The sequence below is a fragment of the Giraffa tippelskirchi genome, chromosome 3 (assembly GCF_054371585.1).
Source record: "Giraffa tippelskirchi isolate mGirTip1 chromosome 3, T2T-mGirTip1v1.2.pri, whole genome shotgun sequence".
NCBI lineage: Eukaryota > Metazoa > Chordata > Mammalia > Artiodactyla > Giraffidae > Giraffa > Giraffa tippelskirchi.
In genome coordinates, this window is record NC_137277.1 from 25933390 (window position 1) to 25952923 (window position 19534).

The following is a 19534-nucleotide window of genomic DNA, read 5'->3' on the forward strand; positions in this document are numbered from 1 at the left end:
CAGGCAATGTGGCCTGGACGCACTCCTTCTGGGGAGGCCAGCTGACGGAAGAAGCACAGCCCTTCTGCCCCAGCTCATCCGGCTTGGGTTGGGGGCCACTCCCTGCTGTCACTTGTCACCTCCAGCCTGCATTCATCAGTGCTGGCCCCTGGGATCTCAATTTTTGAGTCCCAGATAGACAATCTATTTTTCATTTTTAAATTCATGTAACATTTACACACAGTGAACGTACAGATTTTAAGTTTCAGTTGAGTTTTGGCAAATTATAAACCCAAGTAATCAACACCCATTAAAGAAATAGCATACTTACATCACTCCGGACAGTGCACTCCTTTTCAGGCACTTGTCATCCCCATAGTCATCACTGTTGTGATTTCTATCACCTTTGAACACTGTCGTAAGCCCCGGGTTTGACCAGCTCACTGAAACACCCTTTCTAGTCTCTGATTAAGGATGGTGGGTCCAGAGCTCCACCTAGAACTAGATGGAGTCTAGATCTTGGGTCCTTCCACAGTCTTCTACTTGCCCATCCATTCATTCAGTTTGTTTTTAGTGAGCACGTCCTGCGTGTCAACACTAGAAACTTCCCAGTGACTCGGGACAGACTCGGGCCAGCATAAGCATAAGTTTGGCTCACAGGTGAAAAGGGACACGAAAGACAAGCAAACAAGAGCTAGGCCTGGTTCTGGGTTTCCTCTGGCCCCTGGTTATTTTTTTTACAAATTTTATTTTTTTACAAATACCCTATTCTTATTGATTTGCCCAATAAACTTTATGGAGCATCTCTCATGTGCCGGGAGAAGCTTCGAGAGAGGCAGCACAGCCTGGTGCTTGAGAGCTTGACCCTGGAGCCCGACAGCCTTGGTTTGACTGTCCCTTGCCTCTCTCTAGATGTGAGGTTTCTTATTACTCTGTGCCTAGGTGTCCTTATCTAAAACAGAAAGTAATTATCCCTAGCCCATAGAGCTGGTAGGAGGCTTAAGAGAATTAATATGCGAAAAGCTCAGACTTGTGTCTGGCATTTACTTACTAAGTAAGTAAGCATTCAGTAAGTATTAGCTGCTGCTGCTGTGGTAGTTGTTGTTATTCTAATATTGATCCATTTATTAAGAGGGCAGGATCATCAGGGAACAACAGAGAAGCAACTTCCTAACCTGCTCTGTATCTAGCTCCTTTTAGACCCAAGAACATGAGCCCCACACCCCCTCATCCTTTTCCCTTTTTATTTTGCTGAGATCTCTAAGCCACCCTCAAATCCAGTACCTTCTGGTCTTCCAAAAAGTGTTCCTAACCTTCAGAGCAGGTTTTGGAATTCTGGAAAGGCAATGCGGGTCCAGGCATTTCTGTGGGAAGAGAGAAAAGCCAGGAGACCTCTTTCCACTCCTCTCCTGCAAAACCAGAGGTGCACGGGGCTATGGAGACTCCGTTCCTGAGTCCCTGCTGCGGGCTTAGCTGTGTATGTCGGTGGGGTCGTCCCCAGGTCTGTGCCCACCGCTACACCCAGGTGCTGTGGTCGGGGTCAGAGGACCAGCGGCGCATGGTGGGCAAGTGCTATGTGAGGGGCAATGACCTGAAGCTGGATGCCAGAGATGACTGGCAGACCTACCACAATGAGATGTGCAACAGCAACACCGACTACCTGGAGACGGGCATGTGCCAGCTGGGCACCAGCGGCGGCTTCACCCAGAACACCGTGTACTTTGGCGCTCCTGGTGCCTACAACTGGAAAGGTGGGGACCGTGGGGGAAGGGAAGAGGAGCAGAGATCTCTACCCCTGTTAGGCCCTGAGGCAGCCTGCCAGAGCTTCCACACAAGAGGGCAGAGGAGAGCATGCCCTTGCCAACATCACCAACCACCTTGACCTCTGCTATTTTAAAGCGCTTACTAGGTACCAGAGGTATACCTATTATCTTAATTAATCTTAAAATGCAAGTGTTATTATACCCATTTTACAGAAAACTGAGCCTTGGAGAAGTAAAATAAATTGCCCAAGGCCAATAATAAGTCCTGTAATGTGTATTGGAATGTAGGTCCATCTGATGCCAGGTTAACCATTTAAAAACGTATTAAAAAGTAAAACACATTCCTGGTACAACTACTAAATGGTACAGTAAAATAAACAGGAAGAGCACCCTTCTTCTCCCACATCTCCCTTGTCCCATTTCCCAGTGTATACTGCTTAGTGTCTTGTGGGTTCTTCCAGACCTGTTTTAGAATATATAGGTATCTTAAGGAACACACATACCCACACAGAAAATCATTTCAAATGTAATGTTATGCTACTTCCTCTTTATGTATCAATAAATTGTGGACATGTTTTCATGTCAGTACATACAAGGCAATCTTTTGAGAGGGCTGCAGAGTATTTTCTTGTATCAAAACTCATGCTTGATTCTGCCACACCACATACCGCCTTTCAGGCATCTGACGGCTCACACACCCTCTACCTGCCTCTCTCCACCACAGGCTATAGCAACAGTGACCTTTTTTCCCTTACTGCACCTACTATTGCAGAATCAACAAGCAGAGGGAGCCCAGAATCTTGTTCTTTTTTTTTTCTTTAATTGCAGTATAGTTGATGTACAATATTATGTTAGTTTCAGGTGTATAACATAGCGATCAGCATTTAAGTGCATTGTAAAATGATCACCCCATAAGCCAAGAAACCATCTGTCACCCTTCAAAGTGATTACATTATTATTGACTATATTTCTCATGTGGAATGTTACATCCCAATGATTTATTTATTTTGTCCTCTTGACCAACAGGTTGCCCAGGGCATAGTCACAGCTCTGGGCTCACCTGAGGCTGAAGCCTCTGCTCACTCTGCTAGTCTTACCTCCCACTCCTTGGCAGGGCCAAGGTACTCTTCAGCAGCAGCCTGGGGGACAGGGGAAAGTAGGTAGCCTGAGTCTGGGGACAGGATTAGGAGGAGATAATGGTGTGAGTCTGGCTTCATTGTCCAGGGTGGGGGAAATGTCATCTATTGATAGTATGCCGGTACCCAGATGACTGGATTCCAGCCATGACTGGACATCCCTGAGCCTCCTTCCCTAGCTCTCCATCCCTGAGCCTCACTTTTCTCATCTGCAAAGTGGGGGTCATCATGCTAGCTCAGAAATGTTAAAGAGTAAGTGATTTTCGAATGGCAAAGTACTCACAGATAAAAGGGGTTATTATTATCCTTATCTGGAGGTGGGGCTGGACATAATAGAGGAAAGGAGTGGTGACTTATACCCCCCTCCTCAAATCTTTGTGAAGGAAACAGCTACATGATTCAGCGGAAGGACTGGGATTTGTCTGAATATAGTTACAAGGACCCAGAGGACCAAGGAAACCTCTATATTGGTGAGTCCAGTTGTAGTAGCCCTTTGGTGGGGAGGAGAAAGGGGGCTCAGTCCCTGGCACACTGGCCCTCTCCCCTTCAGTGTCTGTGGAGTAGAGAGGCCGGGCTGCACTGAGACCAGTAACATTCAGTTCAGCTAGCACACACTTACTGAGCACCAGCTGTACACTGCCCCTAGAGGCAGAGTCACAACCCTCATGGAGTTCATGGTCAGGGTGCAGTCAGGACTTGGGGCTGGGCATCCAAGGTCCACTTTCTTGCCCAACTTCAGTTCAGTTCAGTCGCTCAGTCGTGTCCAACTCTTTGTGACCCCATGAATCGCAGCATGCCAGGCCTCCCTGTCCATTACCAACTCCCGGAGTTTACTCAAACTCATGTCCATCGAGTCGGTGATGCCATCCAGCCATCTCATCCTCTGTTGTCCCCTTCTCCTCCTGCCCCCAATCCTTCCCAGCATCAGGGTCTTTTCCAACTGCCCAACTTAGGATAGAGGAATAGAAGATAATGGGGGATACTGGGAGATGACCAGAGTACAAGGGGACCAACCTTACTGGAGTCTCAATTGACCACCTTCCCCCCATCCCAGGCTACACGATGCAGGTGGGCAGTGCCATCCTGCACCCCACAAACATCACCATTGTGACAGGTGCCCCGCGGCACCAACATGTGGGCGCTGTCTTTTTGCTGAGCCAGGAAGCAGGTGGAGACTTGCGGAGGAGGCAGGTGCTGGAGGGCACGCAGGTGGGAGCCTATTTTGGCAGCGCCATTGCCCTGGCAGACCTGAACAATGATGGGTGAGAATCCAGGGACATTTCTCTGGGGCCAAGGAGAATGATGAGGGGGTGGGCTTGCACAAGTGAGGGCAGAGAAATGGAGGTTTGCAACTGTGCATTTTTTTGCATGTTTGCAGGGATTTACAAATCAGTTTTGCATGTTAATTTGCAATCAGACTTTATGGGATTTGGGGTGTTTGCATGTCAATTTCATGATGCCTGCATCTCACTGTCTGTGCCTGTCATTAGTATGGCCCTAGTGGATATGAGCTGTTTGGGTGTGATCTGCGTGTACATGGCTTCTCCACAACCTGTGTTTTCTATTAGATCGATCACATTGACACTTTCATGTCCTTCCCACAACCTATGGCCAGAGGCATCACTTATAGAGTTGTGTGCCCTGCCTGGCACAGCTGTGTCTGCTAAATAACAGTTATGCTGTGTGTTCCATCTCCCCCTCCTTCTCTCCTTTGCAGGTGGCAGGACCTCCTGGTGGGTGCCCCCTATTACTTTGAGCGGAAAGAGGAAGTAGGGGGTGCAATTTATATCTTCATGAACCAGGCAGGCACCTCCTTCCCCGATCACCCCTCCCTCCTTCTTCACGGCCCCAGTCGCTCCGCCTTCGGCTTCTCCGTGGCAAGCATTGGTGACATCAACCAAGACGGATTCCAGGGTATGAGCCAGCACTCCCGCCCCAGCACCCACTGACTGAGAGCCAGCTGCATACCAGGCTTGATAGGGCCCAAAAAGGAGACAGACTTGGGCCCAGGTCTGGGGAGCTCACAGCAGTGCAGAGGGAGTCCCCAGGGGTGTGCTCGGTAGACCTCCTGGAACAGTGGACATACCACTGGGCATCAAAGGCCAAGCTGAGTGTACACAATGGTGGGAACAGAAGGGGCAAGATGTGAGTGTGGTACATTTGGCTGATGTATAGTGGGTATGAGGTGTTCACATCAGAGATGTGGCCGGAGCAGTAGTGTGGGGGTGGGGTGGGCACATTGAAAACCAGGCAGCAAAACTAGGGCTTTATGCTTGGGTTATGGTAGAGGGGTGTCCAAAAAGATTTGAGGGCAGAGGTGTGACATGATAGCTTGGTACTCTGAAAGATGATTCTGGAGGGAGATGTGGGGTAGACAGAGGTGGGGAGCAAGACTAGGGATATTAAGATCAAGAATATAGTATTACCTATGGCTGATTCATGTTGATGTATGGTAGAAACCAATGCAATATTATAAAGCAATTATCCTCCAATTAAAAATTTAAAAAAGAATATAGTATTACTATATCAGGTGTGGAATTTCCCTGGTGGTCCAGTGGTTAAGAATCCATCTTGCAATGCAGGGAACATGGATTCTGCTCCTGGTTGGAGAACTAAGATCATGCTGAGGGGCAACTAAGCCCACATGTCACAACTAGAGAACCTGCATTCTGCAACTAAGACCTGATGCAGCCAAATAAATAAATGAATATTAAAAAAAAAATATATATATATATATATAGTATACCAGGTGTGGATGTTAAGCACAGGGACACAGTAGAAGTTCTAGATATAGGGGATGCCAATTACGATTCTGCAGGACTTGGAGACCAATTAGACCTTGCATATCAAAGAGAGGGATAAATCAAGGGGTTTAGCATGGTTGCCATGGGAGCACCTGGCTTATCTGGAAGTCATTTCTCTGACAACCTCAATTTCCCAGAATATATCTGAAAGCCAAAAGGAAGGCAGAAGAACCTCTAAAGAGCCAAAATAGGTGCTAGAAAGTTCAGTTAATGAAGCCCAAGCACTTACTGATCCAAGAGTTGCCCAGTTGTCACTCAAGACCTACTTATTCTTCCTTTGCCTACTTTTCCTACAAGCTTGACTTTCTAATTACCTAGGCCTTATCAGATCAGAAGTAGCAAACTAGAAAGTTTAAGAAGACAAAACATTTTGGAGTTATTTTGTGGAAATAATGGTTAGAATTTAACAAGAAAAGTTATAGTGCTGTAATGAAAATCCCAGCCCCTACTGTTAGACAGACATAAACACCCTCTTCTCTACCCATTAGCTGTCCGACTTTGAGTTTTCTGAGCCTATTTCCTCATCTGTGAAGTGGGGACGGTATTACCTACTGCCAGAACTCTCGTGAGGACTGGATGAGATGAGTATTTGAGAACTATCTGGCAAAGTCACAAATGGGGAACGCCAGCTTTTGTGACCCTGCTGGTAAATGTCATGAGAAGAACCAGGTGTCTGGAGGGGCAGTTGACAGGGGTGAAGGAAGGCACAGTAATAAGGGAAAACAAATAGCCAATGGTCAGAAATCTGGGGTGTAGACCTGCCTGAGACATTAACTTGCTGTGTAACTTTGGTAAGTCACTTCCCTCTCCTGGGCCTAATTTCCCATATATAAAAGGAGGCAATTGGGTGCCTAATGGTCCCAGTTTTAATCCTAAGTCACAGAACTCTGTTCCCTGATACTCTGAGCACTGCTTGACAGGGAGGTCATACCATGCTGGGCTCTGTGGCCTGGAGCACAGGACTGGAAAACTGTGGGTCCCATAGTACCCGGGGTGACCCTGAACTATCTCTCTTTCCCAGACATTGCTGTGGGAGCCCCATTCGAGGGCTCGGGCAAAGTGTACATCTACCATGGCAGCTCCAGGGGGCTCCTCAGACAGCCCCAGCAGGTACAGACGGCCAGGGACAGAGACACCTTCTTCCTTTTCCTCACGCACTCCTGCCTATTCCCCGTGGGCCCCGCTCTCTGGAAGCTTCCCCAGAGCCTGTCCCCACCGCCTCCCCCTGCCCCCAGGTAATCCATGGAGAGCAGCTGGGACTGCCTGGCTTGGACACCTTTGGCTACTCCCTGAGTGGGCAGATGGATGTGGATGAGAACTTCTACCCAGACCTGCTGGTGGGGAGCCTGTCAGACCGCATCGTGCTGCTGAGGTGAGCCAGGCTGACGGTGGATGGGGGCCTCTCTCTTCCATCCCTGTCTGCATGGAGCTTCAGCTCTGTCCACCTTCAGCACCAGGTCCATACAAGCCTGAGCCCCGACCCTGGCCTGGCCTGGGGCGGGCCTGAGGCACTGATGTCTGGTTTTTCTATGCAGGGCCCGGCCTGTCATCAACATCCTCCATAAGACCTTGGTAGCCAGGCCATCCATACTGGACCCTGCATTCTGCACGGCCACCTCCTGGTGAGACCCTCAGGCCCCAGTCTGCCCATTCATTCCTCCTGATGTTTGGGAAGCCCAGGAGGGACCCTGGCTTTCAAAACCCTCCCCTGGCAACTCCTGATACCCCACCATTCAAGGGTTGATTCTTGGGAAATCATTGCCCTCCCCACTCAACCTCATTAAAGAGCAAAATTTCTTGCTAATGGGTGAACTGGGGGGTGGGGAGCGGGGGGCAGGTAGGGCATGGTGGCTGGAGCTCTGGTCTGCTTGGTTCAGATTCCAGCTTTGCCCACTGCAATGATAGGGATGGGCTTTAGGGAGTGGTGATAATAATAACCAATTCACAGAAACTAACACAACACTAAAGCAACTATACTCCAGTAAAAAAAATTTTTAATTTAAAAAAATAACCAATTTACAGGGTCATTGTGATAATCAAATGAGATAATGTACAAAAAGCCCTTAGCATGGTGCTCTGTAAACCCTAAGTGCTCAAAGAACGTAGTTGCTAAGATGGTTACAATAATGACGGTGATGACCCCAAGGTCTATTAGTGAATGACGATAATGGATCAGAAAGCTGAGAGAGATGGAGTAGGGAAGCAGCGGGTGATGGGGAAAGAGATCTGGACTGGGAATCCTGCCCAAGATTAGGCTGGGCCAACACCTGGCTTTGGGCAACTCCTTTAGTCTCAGGACTTCAGCTTCCCCATTTGTGCCCTCTAACCCTGTTTTCTATGACTTGAAGAGACCAGGGACACCCCAGCCCAGCTCTGTGGACTCCCCAGTTTTGTCCCTGCCTTTCCCCCGATGACCCTGTTTCCTTTTGCCTGGTAAAGGGGGTGAGAGCTGGGACCTGGATATCTGGGTTCCACTGTGACCTGACCCTCCTGTATGTCCCCCACCCTCAACAGTGTACAGGTGGAGCTGTGCTTTGCTTACAACCAGAGCGCAGGGAACCCCAACTACAGGCGGAACATCAGTGAGTGCTGGGCTGTAGGGCGAGGGGGGGCACGCTCACCTGGTCACTTGCTGACCACCATGTGCACCCACAGCCCTGGCCTACACGCTGGAGGCTGACCGGGACCGCCGCCCACCCCGACTCCACTTTGCACGCAGCCAGTCAGCTGTCTTCCATGGCTTCTTCTCCATGCCTGAGATGCGCTGCCAGACGCTGGAGCTGCTCCTGATGGTGAGGGAGGGGTGAGGGGCGGTACATTGACTCCATGGTCCCAGGAGGAGGTAACTCCACGGACCCAGGAGAGTCCCCGAGGTCAAGAGTGAGGGAATGAGTTCTCTCCAGAGACAGAGGTGGTGGATTGGCCTGAAAGGTCATAGGTAAGTGGAGGCTGAAGCACACAGCACCCAGCCCAGGGTAGAGAACAGAGACCTTTGGAGCAGGGATGGGAGCCAAAGAGAAGTATGTGAGGTTCTTGCCTCAGCTCATCTCTGGGGAAAAGGCATCCACAAGCGAGGACAAGCTCAGGCTGTCTCTGGGACATAAGAGTGAAAAGGCGAAACTCAACCTGGGGACCCCAGGAATGAAGGGAGTTTCAATCTTCCTCCAGAGGAATCTCTGGAGAAGGGGAGCCACATCTTACCGAAACGGGTCAATTTGGTGAGCAGACCAGAGGGGATTCAGCCTTACAGGGGTTTTTCAGGGTTGAGGGAGAGAGGCTCAGCTCCTCCGTAGGGGTTTAGGTTTGTATGAGGATACAACTTGGTTTGGAGGGCAGTGCAGAGCTGGGTTCAGTTCACCTTCCTTTCCCAGGACAACGTCCGCGACAAACTCCGACCCATCACCATCTCCATGAACTACTCTTTACCTTTGCGGTTGCCTGATCGCCCCCAACTGGGACTTGGGTCCCTGGACGCCTACCCGGTCCTCAACCAAGCGCAGGCTCTGGAGAACCACACAGAGGTGAGTGGGGCCGGGGCCGGGGCCGGAAGGGCAAGGGCCTGGAGAGCTATGACGGTGGGCCCTTCATACCTCCCAACCCCCAGGTGCAGTTCCAGAAGGAATGCGGGCAGGACAACAGGTGCGACAGCAATTTACAGATGCGGGCGGCCTTCGTGTCTGAGCTGGGGCAGCGGCTGAGCAGGTGCGCTCTGGGCGGGGCTGGTTGGCCAAGGTGGGCCGGACTTCATTGGCTATCAGGAATTGAGGGGCGGGGCCCTATTGGTCGGAAAGAGTGGAGAGAGCTGTTGAGACCTAGGGGAGGGGTCTCACAGAGAGGCAAGTCGGAGAGGAGGGACCTTAATTAGCCAAGAACTATAAGATTGGGCTTCCCTGGCCAGAAAAGGGGCTTTCTTCTGAGGGGCGGAGCCTAACAGATTGGTGCGGGGCTTTGGGCTCAATCTGGGGCTGCTCCTCCCCTCTCAGGCTCCAGTACAGGAGAGACCTCCGAAAACTGCTCCTGAGCATCAACGTGACCAACACCCCAAGCCGGAAGCGTGCTGGGGAAGATGCCCACGAGGCGCTCCTCACCCTGGAAGTGCCTTCCTCCCTGCTGCTATCCTCAGTGCGGCCCGTGAGTGCCCTCTGCCTCCTCAGAGCCCAACCACGACCCAATGCATCCTTTGTACATGTCATATACATGTGTTGTCATTTGCCACGTGTCCCCCCCCACCCTAGTCCTCTGGACTGGGCTTCCTCAGGTGCCTCCAGCGTCTCTGCTGCTAGGGGAACCCAGTTCTCAAGCCTCGAGGGCTTCAGGCCCTCTGCCGCAGGAGAGGGGTGGGACAAGCCTTAGTCTGACCACCTAGATCTGATTTGTCTTCTTTCTTAAGCCTGGAGCCTGCCAAGCCAATGAGACCATCGTTTGTGAGCTGGGGAACCCCTTCAAACGGAACCAGAGGGTGAGTGCCCGACTGTACTCTCCCAGGGCTGTGGGTCCAAGGCTTCTCCTCTGATGAATTCCTTATCCTCCCTCTGCCTGCCTGCTTCCCAGGCTTCCATGAATCAAAGAGCTAGAGTTAGGGAGGAGGGATGCAGTAGGGGGTGGGGAGAGACCCAGAGACAGAAAAATGGAGCCACTAGGGAGCTATGCACAAAGCTAGAGCAGGTGGAGGTGAGGAAACTGATTTTGCTGAGTACCTGCTATGTGCCAGGCCCTGAGCCCAATTCTTTTATATATTTCTCACAACCTTATGAGTAGGTTGGTGCTAATTTACAGAAAGGAGACATAGGCTTAGAAAGCTTGAGTGATTGCTCAAGGTCATGTAGCTCAGAAGTATTGAGCTACATGAGCTATTACTAACAGAAAAGAATGGAAAGAAGGAGGCAGATGAGGCTAGGAAGGTGGAAGAGTGGAGACAGGTGGGAGGTGGAGACCAGAGAGCCAGCTCCCTAGCATAGCACTCAGCCCCTCTCTTCCCCATGGCATCACCCCTGCCTGGCCTCAAAAACCCCTCTCTGCCTCTCTTTCCCTCATGGCAGATGGAGCTACTCATTGCCTTCGAGGTTATCGGAGTGACCCTACACACAAGGGAACTCCAGGCGCAGCTGCAGCTCTCCACGTGAGTGACCTCAGAAAGCCGTCTATATGGGGATTGAGGTATCCTGGGTGCCCCCCAGCCTCAGCTGACATATTCCTCCCCTACCCCCTGCATTCCTTCCTCAGGTCAAGTTACCAGGATGACCTACGGCCCATGACCCTGCCTCTGCTGGTGGACTACACACTCCAGGCCTCACTCAGCATGTGGGTACCGCCCTGAACCTCAGCCTGCTGAGGAGCCTGGGCCTCCCCTCCCTAAGGTGTCTCTCAAGCTCCTCTGACACACCTCTCTTGGCCTGGTATCCTCAACATCACTGTCATTATTGTTACTATTATTGTTCTCCTTGCAGAGCAGCTAGCAGTGGAGGAATCAGCAACTTTGGGGCAAAGGTGTTGGTGTGGCCCTACCATTTCATGAGAGCCCATTGTGCTAATGATTTTATATACATCATCTGATTGTCTTCTCACAGTGGCCCCATGATATGGTGACCCCACTTAAGTGATTAACCTTACTTTACAGATGAAGAAACTGAGGCTAGAGAGTATAAATTATTTGCTTGAGGCTGTACAGCTAGTAAATGCTAGAGTTGGGGTTTATCTCAGGTCTGCTTGATGTCAAAGGAGCTATAGTTAACCTTGGTACCCACCCCCTGCAAGGGCCCCTACTGTCCCCTATCACTCCAGCCTCTTTCTCACCCCTAGGGTGAATCACCGGCTACAAAGCTTCTTTGGGGGGACAGTGATGGGTGAGTCTGGCATGAAAACTGTGGAGGATGTGGGAAGCCCTCTCAAGTACGAGTTCCAGGTAAAGGGACCTCTGGATTCAGGGTCAGAGGGTGTGAGGATTAGGGGTTGGTGAGACAGAGGTGGTTTTCCAGGAGAAAGTAGCCATGACAACCCTTGTCTCCACAGGTGGGCCCAATGGGTGAAGGGCTGGCAGCCCTGGGGACCCTGGTCCTGGGGCTGGAGTGGCCCTATGAAGTCAGCAATGGCAAGTGGCTGCTGTACCCCACAGAGATCACTGTCCGTGGCAATGGATCCTGGCACTGCCAGCCACCTGGAGACCTTGTCAACCCTCTCAACCTCACTCTCTCTGTAAGGACACCAGGGGGAGCATTCACCTGTGGCCCATTTCCTTTGCTAGCTGCAGGGCAGAAAGGCCAGCATCTTCCTCTCCCTCTCCCTGCCCTTTCCTCCTCTCCTCGCCTCTGCTCCTTCCGCCAGTAAATTGCCTCTACCCTCTTCAGGTTCCTGGGGACAGGCCGCCATCTCCACAGCGCAGGCGGCGACAACTGGACCCAGGAGGAGGCCAAGGCCCCCCGCCTGTCACTCTGGCTGCTGCCAAAAAGGCCAAGTCTGAGATCCAATTGGTGAGTGACCAAGGCAGGGTTGGGGGAAGTATGCCCACCCATCATAGAGTTAGTGGGCACCTCGAGGCACACGAAGCAAGAGAAATAGGTTCTACTCTCCAGGAGACCCCAGTCTGATGTGGTGATGTGGCCTTTGCCTTGTGCTGGGGAGCAGCCAATACAGTGAACCAAAAGCACAGACACTGATTCTATTCCCAGGAGCCCCAACCTGTTGGGGGTGATACAGCTGTTCAAAGCTTTGGACGTTAGGGCTAGGGATGGGGAGAGACAAGATGAAGACAGGGTGCAGGGTGCTCTCTGTCAGAAGGGAGGGGGGAGCAGACCTGGGCAGCAAGTTGAAGCCTAGCTGGGTGGAGAGGGAGGAGTGGCCTCCCAGGGGAGAAAGCCAGCAGGAAGAAAGGCCCAGTGTGGGAAGGTGGTGTTCAGGATTGGGCCCCGTGTACATGAACAGCGACCAGATTTCCTGTTCTGTGTCGCTGGCATCTACATATGCATGGTCCAAAGAATGTGCGTTGAACACGTAAATACAGGGTTGGTGGGGAATGTGCTTGAGTGACGGGATGAGGACAGGCCCCTTCAGTTTCAACCATAGTTAGGACAAAGCCTGGAGCGAAGTCTGGAGAATCTAGAGACCCAGACTGCCTGGGTCTGTGTTCCCTGCCTACCTCAGAGCTGTGGCAGTGACCACACCCACTGTGTATGGCTGGAGTGCCCCATTCCTGATGCCCCTGTCATCACCAACGTGACCATCCAGGCACGAGTGTGGAACAGCACCTTCATCGAGGTCAGTGCCGGTCTCAACTGCCACCCACCCCGGGCTGGGAGAGCAACAGGGAGAGGGTGAGGCCAGACTGCACGTGTGTACCTGAGTGTTGTCGGTGACTGCATGGAGATGGATGCATGCTGGGTTATGCGCCTGTTACTGTGTGCCCTGTGTCAGAGTTAGTCTGTGCATCCATGTGTGGACGTGACATCATTTTGTCTCCATAAAATAACCTCTCCCGTGTTCATTATTCTGTAGTGTACCCATTACTTTCTCACCTCTCTGCATTAGCCCATGCTGCTCCTTTCCCCTGGATGCCAGCTCCCATCTATTACCTCTGCATGGAAACTCCCATTCAGCCTTCACAGTCTCCCTCAGAGACCACCAGCAAGATCTTTTCTGATTGTTTTAGCTGACAATAACCTCTCCCGTCTAGACACACAGAACTTTCTCAGAAGCTACACATGCCACTTAGCACACTCTGCTCTGGGTTGCAGTGCCAGCCGACCTAGACCAAACTTCTTCTGTAAATGACTAGATTAAACATCTCTTTTCAGCTCTGTGGGCCACGTGCTTTCTGTTGTAGATACTCGATTCTGCATTGTAGCACAAAGCTACTACAGACAATACACTGGTGAATGGGTGTGTCCGTGTGCCAGAAATACTTTATTTACAAAAGCAGCTTTTGGGCCAGATTTAGCCCACAGGCCAGACCTAGACTGTGACCTTCTCTGTCCTGGCTGTCCCCAGCATCCAGCATAGGACCTGTTACAGAGATGAATGAATGATGTGCATTCGTGTGTAGAGGAGAGGCCCGGTGTCAGGTCCTTTGGAGTGGTGCTTAAAGATGCTCTGTGGAGGGAGAGTGTCCTGGGGGCTGGTCAGGAAGGAGGCTCAGAGGGACTTCAGTTGCTTCTTTTGACTCATCGTTCCCCACTCCAGGATTACAGAGACTTTGACCGAGTCAGGGTAGCCAGTTGGGCCACCCTGTTCCTCCGAACCAGCGTCCCCACCATCAACATGGAGAATAAAACAGTGCGGGTGAGTGAGTGTGTTAAGGAGACAGCAGGACCTGGTCAGGGCATGGGAGTGCAGGGCATCTTTTCAGAGCACTTCCACATACTTTAGCTATTTGATCTCAGTCTTGGCAGCACATTGGAATCCCCTGGAGGACTTCTTGTGTCTGGACTACACCCCTAAGTGATGAAATCTGAGTCTGTGGAGGTGGGACCCCAGTATTGGTATGTTTGAAAGTACCCTCAATGATTCTACTGTGCAGCCAGGGTTGAGAACCTCTACTTGAGCTCATTTGATCTGCATGTAAAGATGTTGCATTTCTGTGAAAACCTGAAAAAAGTTCCCAAACTTGATTCTAAGATATATATGGAAAAATAAATACCACAAAATTGCTAATAATTTGTTATGAAAAGTTAGAAGGGATATATATAGGAGGTGAATGAAGGGTTGGTTAAATACATTATCGTACATTTCCTAAAATAAATTAAGGTAGCAGAGGAAGGGCCAGGAAGATCAATGGAACAGAATAGGAATTTACTTTTATTATACAGATAGCATTTTAATCAGGAGAAAAATATAGATGATTAAGTAGTATTGGGAGAACATATTTGGAAAGTAAAGACAAACTCCTGCCTCACACCATAAACAAAAACACATTTGAGTTAGGTTAAATATTTAAATGTAGGAAGTAAAACCTAATATACCAGAAGAAAATTCAGGAAATAATTTAATAATAATCTTTAATTATGGGGAGAGGGAGTTATTTTATTAAACCCAGAAATCACAAAAAAATTTTGAAAAATTCAATTCTATGAAATTTTAAATCTGTATACAGCAAAAGAGATGGTAAAGAAACTAAGAGGGCAAAAGACACATTGCTTTTTTTAAAAGTTTATATAGCATATATGACAAAATATTGATAGACATTTTTCATATGTAAAGAGAAAGGGTGGCATACATAGGTATTGTACGTATGGTGAAATATAACAGCAATAAGATTTTTTTCATATCATATGAGAAAATATTAAAAAGAAGAATGCTGTCTTGTTCTGATAAGGTAGAAGGAAATGCTATTGATTGGAATATAAATTGATGGATTCTTTTAAAGATGAATTTGTCAATATCTATTAAATTTTTAATTGTACATTTCCTTTGATCTTGCATATGATAATATATCAAGGAGCTAATAGGACAAATTTGCAAACATAAATATATGGGGATATTTTAAAGCATTGTTTATAATGGCAGAAAATTGGAAACAATCTAAATGTCTATCAGTATGAGACTGGTTCAATAAATTCTGGTACATTTCCTACAATGACGTGCAGTCGTCAGAAGAGAGTAGGTTGATCTTTATTAACTGACATTGAAAGATGATGCAAAAGGTCACAGAAGAGTGTGCATAGTACACACAGATCCCATTTATGTGAAAGGAAAAATATATATGTTTAATATATACATTTAAAAATGTGAAATAATAAAAGTAACTTTTAAAGAAATAATCACGTACAGTCAGAAAAATATTTTTCTATATATAAACATATATGCAGGGGCTTCTCTGGTGGTCCAGTGGCTAGGATTCTGCACTCCCAATGCAGTGGGCCCGGATTTGATCCTTGGTCAGGGAACGAGATCCCACATGCAGCAATTAAGACCCAGCACAGCCAAATAAGTAAATATTAAACACACACAAAGGAACTTTAAAATATATATGTGTGTATATATATGCAAAATATGTATAATAACTATATTATAAAGCCTGTAATATAATATAATAATATTATATATATATATATCTTCATTGTAGGGGAAGAAAAAATGGTACTATATGCTATGCATTCTATTTTTTGTAAATATTTGTGGAAGTGTTGCTCTGTACCAGGTATTTCTCAAAGCAGTTTACTCATATTAAACACATTTAATCCTCCCAGAAACCTATGATACAGATATTATTAGCATAATCCCTATTTCACAGATGAACAACAGAAAGGTTAAGCGACTTGCCCAAGGTCACACAGCTAGTGACTAACATAGTTAGGACTTGAACCGAGGTAGTCTGGCTCCAGAACCCATACTTTTGGCCACTCTACTATACTATGAGGTAGGCATTACGATCCTCTTATCAGAGAGCATGAAATGGAGATTCAGAGAGGTGAAATTACTTGTCCAAGGCCCCACAGCTTGTGAAGGATGGAGCTGCTACCCAAGCCTGGATGTGTGGGTCACAAACCAGACTCCAGGCTGCCTCCCAGATCTGAGATCTTGGTGTCTGCCTCTAGGAAAAAGGGGAGGATAGAGGAATCTCCTCCTGTCAATGGGCTGGCAGGGGCTTTTCCAGTCCCTGTGTGCCCCCTACAGGCAGTAAATCAAACAGCAGGGTCCTGGGTCCAGCTGAAACAGGAAGGATGAGCTCAGGGCCTAAGGCGGTGGACACATGACTGAGCCCCTTCTCACCCCTTCCAGTTTTCCGTGGACATTGACTCTGACCTGGTGGAGGAGCTGCCGGCTGAGATTGAGCTGTGGCTGGTGCTTGTGGCTGTGAGTGCCGGGCTGCTGCTACTGGGGCTGATCATCCTGTTGCTGTGGAAGGTTAGAACACCCAGCCCGCCACTGGGACTCCCACTCTGGGACCCCGTGCCCGCAGACCCTCACCAGCCCTCCCTTCATCCCATTCCTCACTTCCATCTCACCCCACCCATCACCCAAGTCCTCCCCACTTTCTCACCAGCTCCCAGTCCTGGGTTAATGGGGGGACTCGCAAGCCAGAAAGGGGAACCAGGAGCTCCGGCTCCTGCCACATCAAGCTGGGGCTGGGAACCAGGCATCCAGGCTCCCCAGCCCTAAGCCCCAGTTCATGAGTGCTGCTGGCAAGGACCCCTCAGCCCCCCCTGATGGCCCCTCCCCACCTCCTCCCCTCCGCAGTGCGGCTTCTTCAAGCGAGCCCGCACTCGCGCCCTGTATGAAGCTAAGAGGCAGAAGGCGGAGATGAAGAGCCAGCCGTCAGAGACGGAGAGGCTGACGGAAGACTACTGAGGGGGGCAGCCCCCACCCCCGGCCCACCTGGGTAACGCGGCCTCCGGGCCTCCTTCCCCAAGCCCTCAGCTGGCTGGGGCCTCTGACTCTCTCCTATCTGCTCCTCTTCCTTTATGGGCCCTCTCTGCACTTCACTCTGTCCCCAGCACCACCCCCAAAGAGCAGGTCACTCTGTCAGTCTCCCCTCTACATCCTGGGAGAGCTCCGCGTGTCTGTTCTCACCAGCCTCCCCACTGAGTCCCTCAAGGACTTGGGACCTCAAGAGGGAGCCCTGTGCCCCTTATGCTTTCTGGGGATTGGAAAGGGTCAAGGCTAGGCTCCATGTTTGTAGGCCACAAGACAGACTTCAGAGTGATTCCATACCCCCATCCCCACCTCCAGAGAAGGAGGGGACTTATAGAGCCCTTCTTCCTGGGAACCAGCACTTTTCCTCTTGGGAGCCTCTTGGGCTGACAAACTGACCCCTCCCGACCTTGTGGTCACTGTGGATCACCACCCCTCCTAGCCATTCCATCTGCAGTCTAGGCAGCTGCCCCTCTGACTCCATCTGCCTCTCCCTCTCCTCTCTGCCTTCCTCAGCTCCTTCCTCTGGGGTCTTGGGTGGTTAACCTTGTCCTCTTCATCTCAGGGCAGGGAGATGGCATTGTGTTTGGGTAGGGGTCCTGGCTTTGGGGACCTCCTGGTGAGGAAGGAAGGGACTGGGCACATTTTCCCCCTGGTTGTAAATGCTTTCTTCTGAAGGTGTCCCTCTTCTCCCCCTCCTCCAGTGTGACTTCTTTAAGCGGACCCGCTATTACCGGATCATGCCCAAGTACCACGCGGTGAGAATCCGGGAGGAGGAGCGCTACCCACCTCCAGGGAGCACCCTGCCCACCAAGAAGCACTGGGTGACCAGCTGGCAGACTCGGGGCCAATACTACTGACATCCTCCCTGATCGCACCCTGCTCCCCCAGTGTCCCCTTCTTCTATTTATCATAAGTTATGCCCCGACAGACCACAGGGGCTGCTGCCTTTGGCTGGCACCAGCAGGCTCGGGCACACACACCTTTCAAGTGCATGCACGTGCTCTCTGGCCATGGCCTTCTCCCTGAAGGAAGGCTGGGGCTGTGGACCGTGCATTGCTGAGCACTGAAGCCCTGTGCCCTGGACACATATGAGCACATGTGGGTCCCACTGCTTATAGACTGTGCTTGTGCACCCCGAATGGTGCATGGCCATGCGTGTCCCAGCCTCTACCAGTGCCAAAACCAAGCCCAAGGGCTTCTGCCAGAGCTAGAAGGAAGAGGCCCCCAATGTGGTGACCTTTGCTCTGTTCACACTGGACCCATCATGAGCCATAGGCACTGGATTGACCCTGACCTCGAGATGAAAACTACTGACAAGGAGCAGACCACCAGACCCCGAGTGCAGCTCTCAGCACCCATGGCAGAGAGTGGGGAGCCTGCCCGAGGTCATTCAAGGAAGTGTTCACAGGACCCGGCATGCTCAGACCAAGAGCAGAATGAACTAGAAAGAAGGTCCCCAGGGTGGCTTTCTTTCATGAATTGCTGAGAAAACCTCTGAACTCAGCCATGGCCATTCCACGCACTAGTAGGAAACGCAGCCTGAGGAAACAGAGGTGGACATGCTGCAAGGCATCCAGGACACGCTGTGCTGGGACCGCTCTGGGAGCATGATGGAATCCTTAATAGAGTGGGGACTGGTCCTGGGCCAAGGACATGATGGACGGATACAGAGCAGATACCACTTCTCACCCACATTACCATCCTGGCCTTGAAAGCCTGGAGGGATCTCCACGCGATCACAGAGGGAGCGACACTTGAATGTAGAACAGGGAGGAAGCCCCATCATGCCTCATCGGCCAGACCCCACCCTGCCCTCACTGACCATGGGTTGGAGACCTAGAAGTGGAGCTCTTGGCTATCCTTGGCTTTTGGAGCCAGTTTAGCTTTGCCTTCTGACCTGTGGCCCATTCTAGAAGTTGAGCTGTTTCCAGAAAACCTCTCCTGACCCCGGTCTGTTGGCAGGTCCCCTCCTCAGCCCCTCCCCCTTTCCATGGTACTGTAGCAGGGGAGCTCCCTCCCCCTCCTTGTGCCTTCTTTGTATATAGGCTTCTCACGGCAACCAGTAAACAGCCCCCTGTTTGTACACACTGCATCTGCCTCCATCTACCCCCACATCTTACCAACACCATTCAGGCTGATGGCTCATGATACCTAGCTGATCTCCAGGTGGACAGAGCCAGGGGCAGGGCTCTGAGAGGTTGGGAGGGTGAAGCTCTATGGCAGAGATAACAGCTCCTGTTCTCAGGGGTGCCCCAGACTTAAGGGATGGTCACCGTCACATAACTGAGATTCAGAACATCAGATGAGGAAAAGCCCTGAGTAGGCTGTATGGAATCCAAAACAGCTTCTTGGTGGACACTGTGCCAGCCTAGGGAAGGAGTAAGAGTAGAGATGGTGGTGTGCAGGGTCTGGAAGAGGCAGGAAGCTACTCTGCGTAGAAGCAGGTAGTCCTGGGTAATGATAGGGTGAGGCTGTGTGCAGAGGTGGAGAGCTGAGAGCCCTCGTC

General features: G+C 50.4%; 1 protein-coding gene across 2 annotated transcripts in view; it reads left to right on the top strand.

The window, feature by feature from the left end:
• ITGA3 (integrin subunit alpha 3) overlaps nucleotides 1-19111 on the top strand; it is a 28208-nt gene extending 9097 nt beyond the window's left edge. The window contains exons 4-26 of one of the 2 annotated variants that reach the window (XM_081581259.1): nucleotides 1481-1730; nucleotides 3262-3348; nucleotides 3933-4140; nucleotides 4596-4792; nucleotides 6704-6792; nucleotides 6918-7054; nucleotides 7218-7304; nucleotides 8197-8264; nucleotides 8338-8474; nucleotides 9054-9203; nucleotides 9287-9384; nucleotides 9666-9813; nucleotides 10073-10141; nucleotides 10722-10801; nucleotides 10906-10983; nucleotides 11482-11584; nucleotides 11692-11874; nucleotides 12027-12149; nucleotides 12820-12933; nucleotides 13855-13953; nucleotides 16393-16518; nucleotides 16852-16993; nucleotides 17730-19111. In XM_081581259.1, coding sequence (XP_081437385.1) covers nucleotides 1481-1730; nucleotides 3262-3348; nucleotides 3933-4140; nucleotides 4596-4792; nucleotides 6704-6792; nucleotides 6918-7054; nucleotides 7218-7304; nucleotides 8197-8264; nucleotides 8338-8474; nucleotides 9054-9203; nucleotides 9287-9384; nucleotides 9666-9813; nucleotides 10073-10141; nucleotides 10722-10801; nucleotides 10906-10983; nucleotides 11482-11584; nucleotides 11692-11874; nucleotides 12027-12149; nucleotides 12820-12933; nucleotides 13855-13953; nucleotides 16393-16518; nucleotides 16852-16962 — 2742 coding nt within the window. In that variant the 3' untranslated portion in view covers nucleotides 16963-16993; nucleotides 17730-19111. The remainder of the gene's footprint in view (nucleotides 1-1480; nucleotides 1731-3261; nucleotides 3349-3932; nucleotides 4141-4595; nucleotides 4793-6703; nucleotides 6793-6917; nucleotides 7055-7217; nucleotides 7305-8196; nucleotides 8265-8337; nucleotides 8475-9053; nucleotides 9204-9286; nucleotides 9385-9665; nucleotides 9814-10072; nucleotides 10142-10721; nucleotides 10802-10905; nucleotides 10984-11481; nucleotides 11585-11691; nucleotides 11875-12026; nucleotides 12150-12819; nucleotides 12934-13854; nucleotides 13954-16392; nucleotides 16519-16851; nucleotides 16994-17729) is intronic. The other variant, XM_081581258.1, reaches the window with a different exon arrangement.
• The last annotated feature ends 423 nt before the right edge of the window (nucleotides 19112-19534 follow it).